General features: G+C 50.5%; 4 protein-coding genes across 4 annotated transcripts, besides 2 other annotated features; 2 read left to right on the top strand and 2 right to left on the bottom strand.

Moving 5' to 3' along the window:
- Positions 1-71: 71 nt before the first annotated feature.
- On the bottom strand, positions 72-2,449 carry FPSE_09302 (uncharacterized protein; the record flags this gene model as incomplete). Its single annotated transcript, XM_009262419.1, has 5 exons — positions 72-489; positions 550-670; positions 742-1,453; positions 1,510-2,251; positions 2,307-2,449. The coding sequence occupies 5 exons, from the start codon at positions 2,447-2,449 to the stop codon at positions 72-74; spliced, it is 2,136 nt and encodes a 711-aa protein (XP_009260694.1).
- A 1,763-nt stretch (positions 2,450-4,212) lies between these two features.
- FPSE_09301 (uncharacterized protein) lies at positions 4,213-6,256 on the top strand (the record flags this gene model as incomplete). The annotated part of the gene is made up of 4 exons (XM_009262418.1): positions 4,213-4,347; positions 4,430-5,290; positions 5,343-6,130; positions 6,184-6,256. 4 exons carry the CDS (start codon positions 4,213-4,215, stop codon positions 6,254-6,256), a joined length of 1,857 nt encoding a protein of 618 aa, XP_009260693.1.
- Positions 6,257-6,820: 564 nt separating this feature from the next.
- Positions 6,821-10,953, bottom strand: FPSE_09300 (uncharacterized protein; the record flags this gene model as incomplete). The annotated part of the gene is made up of 4 exons (XM_009262417.1): positions 6,821-10,468; positions 10,526-10,584; positions 10,652-10,720; positions 10,917-10,953. 4 exons carry the CDS (start codon positions 10,951-10,953, stop codon positions 6,821-6,823), a joined length of 3,813 nt encoding a protein of 1,270 aa, XP_009260692.1.
- Positions 8,664-8,791: a repeat region.
- Positions 10,954-11,780: 827 nt separating the features above from the next.
- Positions 11,781-14,006, top strand: FPSE_09299 (uncharacterized protein; the record flags this gene model as incomplete). Its single annotated transcript, XM_009262416.1, has 1 exon — positions 11,781-14,006. The coding sequence occupies one exon, from the start codon at positions 11,781-11,783 to the stop codon at positions 14,004-14,006; it is 2,226 nt and encodes a 741-aa protein (XP_009260691.1).
- Positions 14,007-14,060: 54 nt separating this feature from the next.
- Positions 14,061-14,097: a repeat region.
- Between the last annotated feature and the right edge of the window lie 988 nt (positions 14,098-15,085).

Here is a 15,085-nt window from a genome sequence, read left to right as displayed (position 1 = left end):
TGGTAGATCAGGATGCGACTGCCAACTTACCAAGTTGATGCAGTTCAGTCCAGACGAAGAGGTACTTTTTTTTATGTCTTTAAGTTAGTGTGGTAGTTGGTCAAAGACCAGTCGTGCAGCCGCTTGTGGACTTGCCGGTTCTTGATATGTTGTGCAAATTGCACATCCAGGTAAATGTCCAAGTCTTTCGAGTCGGCCATCTCATGGCATACCCGAGGGATGCAAATGTTCTCAGCCTGCAGCTGCAATCGAGGATTGTTGCCTCTTTGCAGGGGGTGGTGTTTCCTAAAAATGGCATTAGTACGCTGCGACAAGTCGGAAGAGGTGCCATTCGGAGCAGGGCAACGTCGCCAGCAATGGGAGTTCGCGTGGTGATGCATAAATACCTCAGGGGGTCCGCGTTTCTTGTTGTTTGCTGCGCCTTTAGCGGCAGACTTTTTCTGGGGCTTCTTCTCGCCGTCCTCGAATACGTCGTCTGGTAGGTTGAAGCTATTGCAAGGTCAGCAAGCCATGGTGTGCTGGCGTCTGGAATATCTGTGCAGGACTCACTTTCGGACGTGCTGAATACCAATAGACACAACATCCTTCAAATCATCCTTGTACTTTTGCCAAGAAGTGCATAGTTCCTTGAACTCCTCGACTTGATAAGACAAATCAAGTGATTTGGCGCCTGCAAAGTCTGTGTTAGCTACCGTCAATTTGTCGTAGAGCTGCCGCAAAAATGCCGGGCACAGTACTTACCAGCAGCTAACTCTAGGCCAATGTAATGTGTGGTCGTGTAAACATTGGTCGCACCGCTTACCACAGGTGTTTCCGAAGGTTTGGTATCACCTGATGTCTCAGGGTTGAAAGGCTCAGCGGTGATGGGACCATTGTCTTCTGTAGTTTCGGATTTGACAGTCAATCCATTCTCACCATTTTCAGCCTTGATGGATTTGCCGTCCTCCCCGTTCTCAGTCTTGATCGGCAATTCGGCTACCGCAGGCTCGATCTTGATAGTGGTAGGTTCCGTGGCATCTTCCTTAGACAAGAAGTCAAGGCTACCTTCCTGCACAGCTTCGATTTCCTTTTCGTTCTGACATCGATGCTGTCGCTCATAACCCTTGTTGAAGGGGTGAGCCAGAGCAATGGACTGGTGCTGCTCGAGCTTCTGTACCAACATTCGGACCTTGGACTCGACGTAGCCGGACCAAATTGTGTGGGACTCCTTAGTTTTCGCAGCTGAGATCACGGAGATGTAGTATTTGTAACCGGCTGTGAAAAAGGAATGCTTGGCGAAGAGATCGCTCCAAGGGCGCATACCAACCATGATGCTTTCGGAGATCTGGAGAGCTCGTTTAAGTTCTCGATTGATGATTGTCATTGACGAACGGGTAATGTTGAAGGTGGCGCACATTGAAGGATAAGCTGGAGTGATGACCGGCATCAGATGAAACGTGTCGCCCTTGTATAGCTGAACAAAGTGAGATTAGCAGGCTGTTCCTCAGCTGGCAGCGGAATCACACATACCTTGGGATTCCAAACACGAACGGGCAAAGGACCGCCCTCAATTGGCTTGAGAAGAACAGGCTGCGGCCAGCGCCACTGGCTAATAACCAGGAAAAACTTGTTGACGATGACTGCTGGTGTAGCCTTGGGATAAAGTTGGCAGACGCGCGCAACAAGCATGGCCCATGCTACACCACCAGGAAAGCCCATGATGTTGGCATAAACAGCGCGACGTTGCGCCCATAGTTTGATCGCTCGTAAAGCATTTTTGAAAGTGCTCTGCTCTGGTACCAGGGTGAGAATCTCGTCCGTTACTCGCGTGCCGTTGAGAGATCGCAGCTCTGCTTCATCCAGTCCGCGCAACAAGCCGGAGTCCTTGAGATCCTTGAAGTCCGGTGCCAATTGTTTTTGAATGATCCTGGAGAAAATCAAATCAATACTGATGCCGAAGTACTCAAACTTGATAATAGGTACAAAAGCGTCAGTCACAACAGCCATGTCGGTGATGGCGTCCTTGGGAGCCATCGAGACTAGCAAATCGGGAAAGTATTTGAAATAGTCCTCCCGAGTTACGTATCTGGGTGCGACGATAAGTGTATCAATATCGGAACCGGGACCATAAACACCAAGTCGGTAACTGCCGTATGTGAAGACTCTGCCTCTCGCATTTCGGACGAGAACTTCGTTTTTGGGTTCTTTCTCTTCGGCGACTCGACGGACGAACGCATCGCAAATGATTTGAATCGAGGCTAGGACTTCTTCTCTGTACCGAATGGATTAGTCGATGATCGCGACGCGATCGAGATGCATTCACTAACCTTTTGGCTGTCTCAGCTGGGCTCTCAAATGTCTTTTGTCGTTTAAGCTCTTCCAAGAGAGCGTCAGACTGACGCAGCTCTGCTTCAGTTGGAAGCTGAACAGAAATTGGAGGCGTAACGCCGAAAGCCTGATCAGATGCCATGGCTTTGCTGGGACAAGCACTTTGATGAATGATGTGTAATTGGAAATCGGAATGAGAAAACGGTTAAGGAGCGACAATGGTTGGAGGGAAACCTGATCTCAAGCCAGGTGCGGGCGATCGAGCGAGTATTGAAACAGCGGAGGCCAGTTCGGTGGAATATGGCCAGCTCGGTTTGTGGAGGACTGACTGCACTGCAGCGGCTTTCAAGCCTCTCCAAGGGTAGCGCAAGGGAGAGGCTGGTTCTGAGAGGGCGATTGAGGTTCGGTATGAAGAAGAATATAGGCGATGGTCGGTTCTCAAGGGTAAATAATAAGATCGAAGTAATACCGTGTTTTGTCGCTGTGTGATGAAAGAAGATCGTTTTTCTGTTTAAGTTTTTTTTTGGGTAATGAAAGAGTGTTTCTGGCTGGTAGGCCGTATGTACCGTACCTACCTTAGTAAGTGCCTACAATAAGGCACACGAGGCTGCACAAACGCGATGGATGGTCCCCGCCGACAACCTGCAGGCATGTGTGGGCAATGAACGGGCGTGCCTGTGTTAGTAGGTACCTTGTACCTGGATTGACTCTGTATCTCTTAATTGTCACGGCCTTGTTTAAGTATTTACGGAGTGCGGATACAATACCAACAATTGCTTGGACCCTCGCCTGTTGCAGTACCTATCCGCTGCTGCCTCAAACGGGGGGGGGGGTTGAATCATTGCTTTGTATCCCTTAGCTGGCACTGAACACAATCAGAGTCAAAAGCTCAATAAACAAACAGCCTTCTAATCTCGAGGCTGGGGTTATTCAAGGTTACGCATGTGCATGTGTGGGCATGTACGGATACGCATCACGCAAAAGTATGGGGAGTTGAAATATTCAATTATCAGCGAAAAGCCGCCTGGGGACCCAACAGGGACAGAGGAACTGCATGTGCAGCGAGTCCTCCACTGAAACCCACTACAATATCTGCATATGAGATGGTACAATTAGACAGGCAACCAGAGTATTGCCTTGAGGAATCCAACTAGAAAATGAAATATAAATGACTAAAGGTAACTAACTACCTTAGTACTATAGGTAGTACTAAGGCAGGTCTCTGGATATACGAGTAACCTAAACTTCAACATCGAACATACAACTCTCGTTCTTCTGGATTCCAAACCCAACCGCCTCAGTCCCCTGCCCTGCCCTGTATTGCCCTGCCTTCCTTCCCAATGACGTTGGCACAATGGAACAGAGGCACGTCTGCCCGCGCTAGCGGGACCCCCTTACAGGCAATACACTGGACTTATATAGCCACAGCTAGCCCCTTGTCAGGTATGTTAGTGGTCGAGCGTGTGTCTCGAATTCACTCAACGGGGTTCGAATATGCACAAACCGGTACATTGTACCCACATCCCAGCCCACGCTCCTGCCATGGCCTTGCTGCCCTGCCACTCAATGACACTAAAATTCAACGCGAACGCGGTACGAACTTTAAAGGGCATTTATTTGCTACAGTGCCTACCTTGGGTACCTACCTAGATAGTCAGTCTAGTCAGTTAGACGATCCAATACGTTGATTGACGACACGACTTTACTATACTATATTTCACTTCAACCTCAAGGGCACAAAAAACGTCCATCGCCAGGGAGACTGACAATATTGCTTAACGCTCAAATTTCCACGCACGCTTCCAACACTTGACCTGCCTCGACTTGTTCATTTTTAAATCTCGCCGTTACACATCTGTTCGTCGACATACGCTATCTAATCTGCGAGCTCTGACTCTGCGCACCATGCCACCATCGGCAAAGAGAGCCTCTAGGGCTCGTCGCGAACCGCGTAAAGCCGCGACTGCGACCACAGCTACTTCACCACCGGTCGAAATCGAAGAGTCCTCGCCCAGTCGTCCAGCAAAACGTCGCAAGAAGGTATATATTGCCACTGTTCCCTTCCGTTCGCGCCCATGCCCATGCCCGCATCCGCTGATTTTGACTGGTCTTGTCTCTTCAGGTTTTGGAAGACGAAGAACCCCCCGCGCCCAACGACGATCAACTGGTATCGCAAATCACGCAACACCTTCGCAGCCAGGATGTGCAAGCTAGCAAAGATCACTCAAATGTCATCCACGAGGCCAAAGGCGACGGCGTCAAGGCCTACGCCAAAGTCGCTGCTCAAGATTGGACATTCTACATCACAAAACTCAATGTCAATATCGGCCGAGCTCCCGAAACCTCGCACAACTCGCAGCCTACCGGCTCAGAAGAGGACGAATCCCATATTCACATCGACCTGGGTCCCAGCAAGATGGTATCGCGCGAGCATGCTACCATCTCTTTCGATTCCAAGGATGAGAAATGGTTTCTTCGTGTCAAAGGTCGCAATGGTGCTAAGGTGGACAGTCAGCCCGTCAAGGCCGGCCAGTCGCACCCTCTCACCAGCGGCGAGGTTATCGAGATTGGAAATGTCGAGATGATGTTCGTCCTGCCATCCGAGATCACTCCTCTAACCGTCCACCCCGTCTATCTGCAACGCGCCGGCGTTAGCACAGATACCCCACAGTCCCGGGCATCACGCCGGCAGCCTCTCATTGCGCCGGCACCCCCTGAGTATAAGCGACCCGGAACACCACCATCGACTCAGAATGTCGTCAAGTCACCGGCCACAAGTACACCAGCTGTCATGGTTGGTGCCAATGGTGTCGATCTGAGCCAGGATGAGAACCAGCACATTAAACCACAATACAGCTACGCTCAAATGATAACGCAGGCTATCTTGAATGCGCCTGATGGAAAGCTCAACTTGAATGGTATCTACAACTACATCATGAGCACATATGCGTACTATCGTCATCAGCAAGCTGCTGGGTGGCAGGTAAGTTGCGCTACATGCCTACAACCCCTGCTCAACTGCTTACATCTTACAGAACTCAATCAGACACAATCTCTCGCTCAACAAGTCATTTGACAAAGTCGCTCGGTCGACGGATGAGCCTGGAAAAGGCATGAAGTGGCAGATTGTCCCTGAAGCCAGGGAGGAGATGGTGCGGAATGCCTATCGTGTCGGTCGCGGCGGTCACCGTGGATCATCCGCCCCATCATCTCCAAATCAACTTGCCTACATCACACATGGCCCGAGGGACATGGCATCAAGAGAACCCCCCTCGGCTCGTAAGCGACGGGGCTCGCCCCCTGCTTCACCACCCCCAAAACCCTCCTTACTCATTGCCCAGTCAACGCCTGACCGGTCCTTTGGCAGGAGTGCGACAATGACAATCGACGGAAGCCCTTTACCTCGCCCAAGAAAGACGCCAGCCAGGGACTCGTCGTTCTCAGGGTACAATCCACAATCCCCTACCTTGACTTCATCATATCTGCAAGAAGACGGAGGATCATTTGTGACACCGGCTCCTCCTAGGATGCATCCCAAGCTCGCACCACCGAGCACAGCTCAACGACCAAGCCAGCACATGCCTACCAGTTCACCAGCGCCTTTCTGGAAGTACGCAGATATTGGCAGTACGCCATTGAAATCTCGCGGTGGCTATGACATAAGTCCTACCAAAGCTGGGGGTGTCCTGCCCCCCCAGAGCAGCAGTCCGCCGCGCGGAGATAAGTCTCCTTTGAGCAGCCCATCTCGACCTCAAAAGTCAAGTCCACAACCCCTCGCTGAACCAACGGAGGCCGAGGAAGAACAAGGGTTTGATCTGACAAAGTAAGTAATCTGTTTGTCATGCTGGGTGATGTATCGCTAACATAATGCTTCAGAGGATTCCAGAGTATCGGTTCGTACCATGCACCGGTTGGTGGAGGTGCCTCTATTTTGCAAGGCCACACATAGGCCGCCCCTCTTGATCTGGTGTTAATGTTGTCGGTGGGCAGGGTCTTGGCCAGTGATGTTATATTTTTTTCTCACCAACCTGTGGGCGCACATGATGTTAGCGTGCAGAGAATGTTGACGACAGTAATGAATGCAATGCCTCGAGGCTTTTGGTTGCCCTGTATAAAAGTACTTTGATTTGAAATGCGAGTATGCATACTATTTGGAGATTTGAACTGCAATGAATGAAATGTGAAGAAAAGGGTTGGAAGCGTGAACACAGTATATAAGAGTGAAGATGGTCTGGCCAATGGCCAACAGCAAAGCCATGGATAGATATATGTACAATTTTTTTTTGAGAACGCGCCTTTTGATGCAAATACGTATACACGCGCCGCCGTGCGTCCGACCATATCACCAACCAAACCCATGTTAAGGGGCCTTTTCTATGACCCAGCTATCCAGTAAAAACCATATAAAGATAATGGAATCCCATGCTTTTCCGGCCGTCTACATTTACACAATAGTGAGCCAAAATCTCAACCATATACCAACCTTATTTTTTTTACTTTGTTAAATGTCAGTTTATCGGGCCCCAGCCTGGCCGCGTCGCTTAGGGTTGCCACGGCCGGTACGCTTCTTTGACTGCCCATGTTCACCACCCTCGATGAACTTTATCAGCTCGTCGATGCTGCGAGCGTCGACTTGCGAGCCGGGACCAGCGTGGCTAGGCACAACGCCGCTAGGAACGCCGGGGTTAGAAGCATTGGTGTTGAATCGGATTCCAGTACGGAGTCGTCGAGCAGCAACATCCTTGGCGTTCTTGGCGATGTTCACAGCGTTCTGAGTGAGCTGCTCGAGCCAGCTTTCAGCCTCCTTGGTGTTCTTATCATCAGGTCCGAGCTCAGCAAGGAAGACGTTGTAGGACTCGCGCATACGACCCACAGCAGCCTTGGAATCGCGATCCAAAGCAAGAGCCTGGGCAAGCTGGAAAAGCAGAGTGGCGGTGTTGACAGACTGCTTGCCGAAAACAGACTCACATACACGCAGAGACTCCTCAAACCAGAGTCGAGACTCGTGGTATGCCTTGAGGTGCTGAAGCATTACGGCAGCATTGTTGAGTGTCGTGATGGTGTCTGGGTGGTCAGGACCGTAGATGATCTTCCACATCTTGAGAGCATGTTTGGAGTACACAAGAGCACCCTTGCTATCGCCAATTTGGTGGAGGAACAAGCTCAAGTTGAGGTAGTTGAGAAGGGTCTCAGCCGAGTCGACGCCCACAGTTCTCTCAGATACAATGATGGCCTTGCGGGCAAGGTCAACAGCAGCCTCCTTCTCATCAAGCTGATAGTACAGCATGGACAAGCTGTTGTATACACGAGCAACCTCGGGATGCAGGATACCGTAGATCTGCTCATGCAAAGAAAGGGACTCCAGAAGGAGCTCCTGACCAAGCTTCTTCTGGTTCTGCATAAGGGAGATGCGGCCAGCCTCAAGAGCCTCTTCGGCAAGGGAGCTGCGAGGGCAAGAGTCCTTGATCAAAGGAACCAGGTCGACAATGTCGTCAGGGCTGAAGGTGTGGACGTTGGAAGTGGCCACTGTCTCGGGAGGAGAAGCCTCGCGGGCCTTGTTCTTCTTCTTCTTCTTGCTGCTACCAGATTCTCCGTTGGCCTGGCCATTGACGGGAATCTTCTCGGTCTTCGCCGATGTGGTAGCGGTAGCGGTAGCGGTGGCAGCAGCAGCCTCATCAGCAGTGAAAGCGTAGTCCTTGGCCTGGACCTGGATGCCGAGCTTTAAGGATACCTCACGAAGGAGCTGAACGGGGCGAACTGTGTTGTACCACTCTTCATCAAGTTCGTATCGGAATCGCTGGAGAATCTGCTCTTCAATGTTTTCCCGTAGGCTCTCAGGTGTAACCTTTTCAAACGACCAATCGGCATCAGCGTAGAGGCTGCGAATGTCAGGGTCAAGCTCAGCAACAGGCTTGTCGTTGAACTTGTGTCCGAGCAGACAGTTGAGAAGGTGAGACACAGCAGCAGGGATTGCAGGAACAGGTAGATGGCGAAGGTAGGCACCAGAAATATGCTTGAACGCTCGAGAAACCATATCCTGGACACAAATCTCGCGGAGGCATCGCAGCCGACCATCGTTGGAGAGTTCTGCGACCTTGCCCAGGTATCTCACGTTGATACCGCGCTTGTGCAACAGTCGGCTCAACGAGTGGCCGTCCATAGGGAAGCTGATCTCGGATTCAGAAAGCTCCTTAAGCAAGTCAGGGATGACCTGTTCGCGGAGGTAGGTACCAGCTGCCCTGACTTCTTCTTCGTCTGCTGCGAATTCGGCCTTCTCTTCATCAGTTTGAGGCACCTGTCCACTGAATGCGTCAGGGTTAAGAGCGAACTTGAAGTCCGCAAGGTTAGGCTGGTATTCTTCCTCCTTTGAAGCCTCGCCCTCTTCGGTCTTCTCACCCTCTTCAGTCTTCTCTCCTTCCTCGGGCTTCTTCTCTTCCTCTGCCTTCTCACCTTCCTTCTCGCCATCCTTCTCTTTCTTCTCCTCAGCACGACGAGCAACATTCTCATCTACCCACTGCTTCAACTTGTATCGTGAAAAGGAGTCGACAAGCTCGGGTCGGAGAACAGTCATGCGGTGGGGATAGGCATCGCCGTCCTCAGGAAGACCGTCTTCGTCAAGCCAAGCAATATCCAGGGGGCTAATGCGGTACAAGTCCAGAACATACTTACGGGCATCTGTGCCGAGCAGGCCCTTGGTCTCTACACTAGCCTCCAAGTCGAATCGCTTGCCGTCCTTGTCCCAAACGGGGTGCTTCTTCACCTTCAGAGCCTTGGACAATTGAGCAAAACCTGGGGCAAATCTCTCATCGGCAGCGACAGTGTCCTTGCCGTCTACGGCGCCATAGTCGATCTGGTTCTCTCCCGGCTCTCGTTGCTTGAAAATTCCAGGAACGATGCTTTGTCCAACAATTCGACTTCCCATGTAATCAACAACGACGGTAGCAGGGGTAAACAGTCCCTCAATGTCCAATTGGTTGACAAGCTTCACACCAGCAACGTCCTTACCGGTAGCAACACGGGCAGCCTCATCGCCACCCTCAGAGGTGAATGTACCGACACCGTCAGCACCGAAAGAGAAAAAGATGTTGTTGTAGACAAAGATCTGAGCATCTCTGCATTCGGTAGGGTTCAAGGGTGCGATCTCGCCACGCGCGACCATAACAGCGCCTCGAGTGGCAGCCTCATTGTAGTCAGCAAACAGCTTGGAAATGAGTCGCTCGCGGAAGACACGGTCTTGAACAGACTCGCGTGGAAGCTCCTTGGCCGATTGAAACTCTTCGTTCCAGTCCCGCAGAGTGTCGGTGTTTTCGACACCGTTAAGGAGGTAGGTCTCTTGAGATCGTGCAGGGTCTGGCAGATGTGTGCAAAGCGACGAGTTGGGAGACGGAACGACCCAGGGAGCAGCGGGAGTAGCATTGGTGATTTGGAAAGTGGCGAGGGGGTCTTTTTGGTTGTTGTAATCCTGAAGCTTCGTGAAGGACTCGGCGAAAGTAGGGGAGACAAGCTCGATCAGACTCAACAAAGAGTGTGCGGACTGGCCCTTGGGGGCTGGGCGAGGGAAAGGATCGAATTTGGCATTAGACGATTTGTTGACATAGAAGCCCGATACGTGGGAAGTGACCTGGTATTGTTCGCCTTCATTGGTAGACACAACAAGGTAAAGCAGATGGCCACGCTGTCGCAGATGAGGTGGAGGGGGGTTCCAAGACGACAAGGAGATCTGCTTTACTGTCTTGGGGGCGGGCTCGGAAACAGGAGGGATCAGCCCGGTAAGTGAAGGCACAGCTTGGAAGTCGTAGTCCTTGACAGGTGACTCCTCAGAGGACTCTTCTTCTTTGTTGTCGCTGCTCTGAGCCTCGGCGGTCACAGTCTCGAAGAGAGAAAGTCCAGGAAGAAGACCCTGGGCAGTGTCGCATCGATCTCCGGAAGCGCCAATAAGTTCCCGAATGCGGATAAAGTGAATGCGAGCCTCCTTCTCGGTATAAGGATCCTCAACAATGTGGAATTCGGGTGTGGTGCCAAGCTCAGGAATTTCAGTGAGGGGGATGAAGTCGTTGATCTTCTCGCCATTGAATTCGAGGTGAAAGCAAGTGTACTGGAATGCCGATGGAAGGTCAATGATCGATTGTCGGATTTCGTGGACCTGTTCTTGAGAAGAAACCTGAGTTTGGTGAGTATGAGGTTTATTGACGTGGGGTGGTATAAGTCAATGACAAACCATGATCTGCATCTTGCTAGCATTGGCATCGGGCAAGACAATGGTAAGGTTTATTAAGGCTGTCAGATAGTTAGACACCCATGCCATTTCATCTGTGTCGCTAATCGGAGGGGCAATAGTAGCTACCTTCGGCCCCGACGTCGACATCTTGGGCTTCCGCCTCCATGTTGGTCTCGGGCTCCTCGGACGCAGCAGCTGTGAGACATATTAGCTTAGTGTTGCAAAACGGAAGCAGGAGCAAAAGCAAAAAGATAAAATAAAGACTGTGTGCCCTCCAATTCAAAGCTACAATAGACGTCTCGAATAACGGAGTTGACGTTGTCGATGACCCTGGACTTTCCAGCTCTGACAAGGGCGGTCTAGCTTCACAAATTCAGTAATTTATACGTACCGGGCGCCTGAGCGGGAGGAGTAGTCTCCGAAGCCATATTGACAGTATGGAGATTTCAAAAAACAATTCAAGAGCAAAAGAAAAGTAAATAGTGAGGGGGAAGACCAGGCATGGGACGGGATATGCACTGGAGGGGGAAGACAATCAATTGAACGACGTTCTTCGAAGGTGGGATGTAGGTCGTGACGGAGGGGAGATTGAAAAAAAATTGGACGGGTTGTGGTGCGGTGCGGTGCGGCGGCAATGGTCCGGCATTGAGGCTTCGAGCCCGGACTTGCCAAAGGTGTGCGGGCAAGGAAGTAGCCGGGCGGCGTTCAGAACGCGATCTACAGCAACGGTACATCATTCCTCTGTAAATCTGAGCGGTTAAACGAGGTACAGTTCGAGTATTGAGCCCCTCCAGCATCTAACCCCACCGAAGCCGGCCCTCCCCAGAATGTTCGACGGCTACGCTAAGCCAAACGTGGGAATATGTAAACAAGACCCAGCCTTTCTCCTACCAGCAATATCAAGCATGCATCTGCAATGCCCCATCTCCTTGCATCTTGATCGCACTCTCAGTTTATTACGTATACGCGATCATGCGGAATCATTCTTGAATATATTTACTGTTTTTGTTTCTTTATAACATCTCTACTCGGGTATTTGCTTTATTTTGTACGGAGCCCCTTGTATATGATGAGCGAACAACATACATTACCATCTCCATCCGCACATTGTCTTATGACGGGTGGAGGCAAACGATGCAAAGATACACAGATATGGACTGCTGCAAGATGTCAACGGCTATTACGGCAGCTTGAGTGTCGTTTAGTATCCCTGAGGAAACTTGTTAATGAGGCACGTCAACCACAAACATCCCACATGAAGCGAACAAACATCAGCCAAGAACCCGCGAAGCACTCAAAGCGAGCGCGACACACTTACGGAAGACGCCGATCGACTCCAGTTCCAGTCAAACCAGCCGAATCGCCCACATCAACTCCACCACGATCATTACGCACCCTGGGTAGCATGAAGATTGAACGTACGCCCTCACGAGTTGGGCGAATTGACTTCACGACGCCAGCACTATGCAGCCTTGAACTGCAAGATCAGAATATAAATTCTTTGCCTGAATCTTCCAAGCCAAAAGCGACCGGTTCCGCATCACTATTCACAGAATTGCAATCGCTCCGCCGGATCGTTCCCGACAGTCAATACCGCATCTACGAAATAATATTTAGTTGGCTAAGTGGCTTACTGGGTTCAACGGAACCACTAGGCCAGTCGGCGCACCCAAAATCGCTTTTGGGAATGTGCCTTCGCAAGGTTCCGGATGCTTTGGCCGTGATAGAAGACTGGGATCGACAGACCGCAGCAATGGAAGGGAAGTCATTGAAGTGGGAATCATCTAAAGCATCGATAGAGCTTTACGAGCAACTTGAAAATTTCGGGAGCACGAATATTGGCTGGAAATCACTCAAACTAGTTGTTCGTGCACACGCTATTTCTCTGTTGGCAACGGCTGTCTCAGAAAGTCTTTTTGAGCCCCCTTTTGTACGATTGTTGGCTGATCTTTGCATCAGCCTGGAGTGTAGGGCTGAAGCAGCGCGACTTGTCTCGAGTCTGAAGCTCCCCTTGACTGCGCCCTGCGGTTCGGCAAGTACGCTGCTGGAGAGTAGTGCAGTCCAGCCTCTAGGGGCTATCCTAAAAAGCTTGTACGGCCAAGGAACAATCGGCCCATCTTGGTATTGCCTTTCAACCCTCATCAAGGACAAGAAACTCCCGCCGAGCTGGCTCACGTCTCGGGCGTTTCAGTCAGTATGGACAAGAGGAATCGAGATTTTACTTCACAGAAGAACGCCTGTGGCCCCGGTCATCGATTTCATGTGTACAGCCATTGACCAGCTTCTACTAGAAGACGGAAAAGCGTTGAAAACGGAAGAAGCTTCAGAGGATGAGACTCTAACGAATGTGTTGGCTGCAGTGGCAGCAGCGATATGGACCCTAGGCACTGAAATGAATGACAAGGAACCTTGGAAACTACACTCGGTTCGACGCTTGCTATTCACACTCGAGTCTTGTGCACTTCAGCAAGAGACGCATCTTGGCACCACTCGAAACAGAGGTCTTCTCATTGTCGTTTTAGCTCGGTTCCTGGCTGCCGGTATGATCGACAAAAATGTCGTCAGTTCAACGACGAAAAACCATGCGATTTATGACTGTCTGAAACTCCTGACAGTTAGAAACGGAACCCCCACACAAACACAATACAGACAGACACTTTTGCTGGCTTGCTCTGTCGCGCAGTACCGGGGGCAAGCGTGTCATCTGCCATGCCACGACATCTTATCTGAGATTCGTACGTTATTCAACGAACTAGGGCTTCCAACTTGGTTTCAGAACGGTTTAGTGTCTGATGGGGCTTTTGTTCTGGCGCAGAGAACGAGGGATCTCCGAGATGTTGCTTTCGCTGAGAGGCTTCCTGCTGCTGGCAAGGGAACCCTAGACACAAGCACGATATTCTCGGGCTGGTGTTGGGAGGAAGGAATCGGCGAATGGGTTCTGCCCAGCCCTGGTCAAAAACAACGAAGCGAGCTGAGACATCAGAACCACCTTCAAAACGGAACGAGATACCAAGCAGGCGGAGATCAACAACCAGATAGTCGAGCCCGGACTAGAAGCCTAAGAGGGCCTAGGGTCGTCTACAGTAACAATCTTAGATACGGGAGCGACGAAGATAGTTCCGCGGGAAGTGAGAGGGGGTCGGAGAATCATGATGGCACGGACGACAGTGACAGGGAGGATGAAAACGATACGAGTGCAACCAGCATTACTGAATTTATTGTCAGGGGAGGCCAAGACAGCGAAGATGAGCTTGGTGAATCCTTTTCCCTGAGCCCAGCATCGAAGAAAAAGCACAGCTACGGCATTGACAAGAGAAACAGCAACAGCATCAACACAACCATGAAAACAAAAGCTGTAAAAAAGCTGAAGCGCTTGGATATCACGCGGACCTGGCAGGCGACCCGACTTCATAGCCCAGGGGGTTCAGTGGCTCAACAGGTAGATGACGATACAGATGATGAACTTAGTATACTACTCTGATAGACGAGGATAATTTTAGCATTTCAATTCAAGGTCTGGATTTATTATTTATTATTTCTCTTTTTTCTTTTTCTTTTTTTTTTTCTTTCTTGCCAGTTGGCTGCCGCCAGGCTACCAGGATCAGTATGCACATGTTATGAAAGCGTCTCAGTGCACGTCTCAGAACCCTATTCATCCGCCTCTCATGGGCCGAGAATCAGTTTACGAGAACATCGGTCACAGTGGGGCGGGAGCCACTTGAAACCGCCATATCGATGTCATCCTCAATCCGCAAACACCAACTTTTTCGAGATGTGATCTACGACTGGTCCATAGTTTTGATAGTTACCGCCGAGTCATTTTTGTTGGATCTAGTTTGCAGGATAGTATGTATGTAGTTAACGAGGTTTTCTTTTCGTTTCTTTCTCTTGTAGTATGTTTCTATCCCCCTCAACAGGTGCAATGTGTTGCCATGCAGCGGGCTCCTGCATTGTTAAAAGTGGGAGGTTGCAATGCTGAGACATAGACTCCGTCCAGATGCAGTTGAGCTGAAGGATCTGATGACAGGAGAATTGTTATCTAGTCTACCTGGTCGTAATCTAGTTGACAGCCGTTTCCAGAACGGCCAAGAAGACGTTTATGGTTTAAGTAACGGTGCGGTTTACCAGATTTCGGGAATGTCCTTGTTTCAAGATCCCCGCCAGGCCCCGCGTCGCCAGGATTGATAGTGCTGAGATATATCCTTCCGCCACTCGGAGTCGACGCCACCACATCCATTGCCAAATGTATGCCCCTGGCCGGGCATGCTCAGTGCTACGGAGACGCTTAGGTAGTGGGCCTACGTAGACAGGTGGGCTATGTACCGAGATATAGATTTAATTACCGTACGAGAAGGAAGATCTATTCCTCTCGCAAGCTTGTTGCTTAATTTGCAATTAGAAACCGCCACAGTTCATTAGCTTGTCAATGCGCCTAAAGCACCATGTATGTACGTGATAGTGATAACCGAAGATTATGTACTTATCGAACCCTAAATTTTGAGCTGCTTATTAGTGCGGGCAGTTTTTATTTCCTCGTCGGGCTTGATTTGCTAGCAGAGC

This window comes from Fusarium pseudograminearum, chromosome 3 (genome assembly GCF_000303195.2).
Source record: "Fusarium pseudograminearum CS3096 chromosome 3, whole genome shotgun sequence".
NCBI classification, from domain to species: domain Eukaryota; kingdom Fungi; phylum Ascomycota; class Sordariomycetes; order Hypocreales; family Nectriaceae; genus Fusarium; species Fusarium pseudograminearum.
This window is presented reverse-complemented; position numbering and strand designations above follow the sequence as displayed.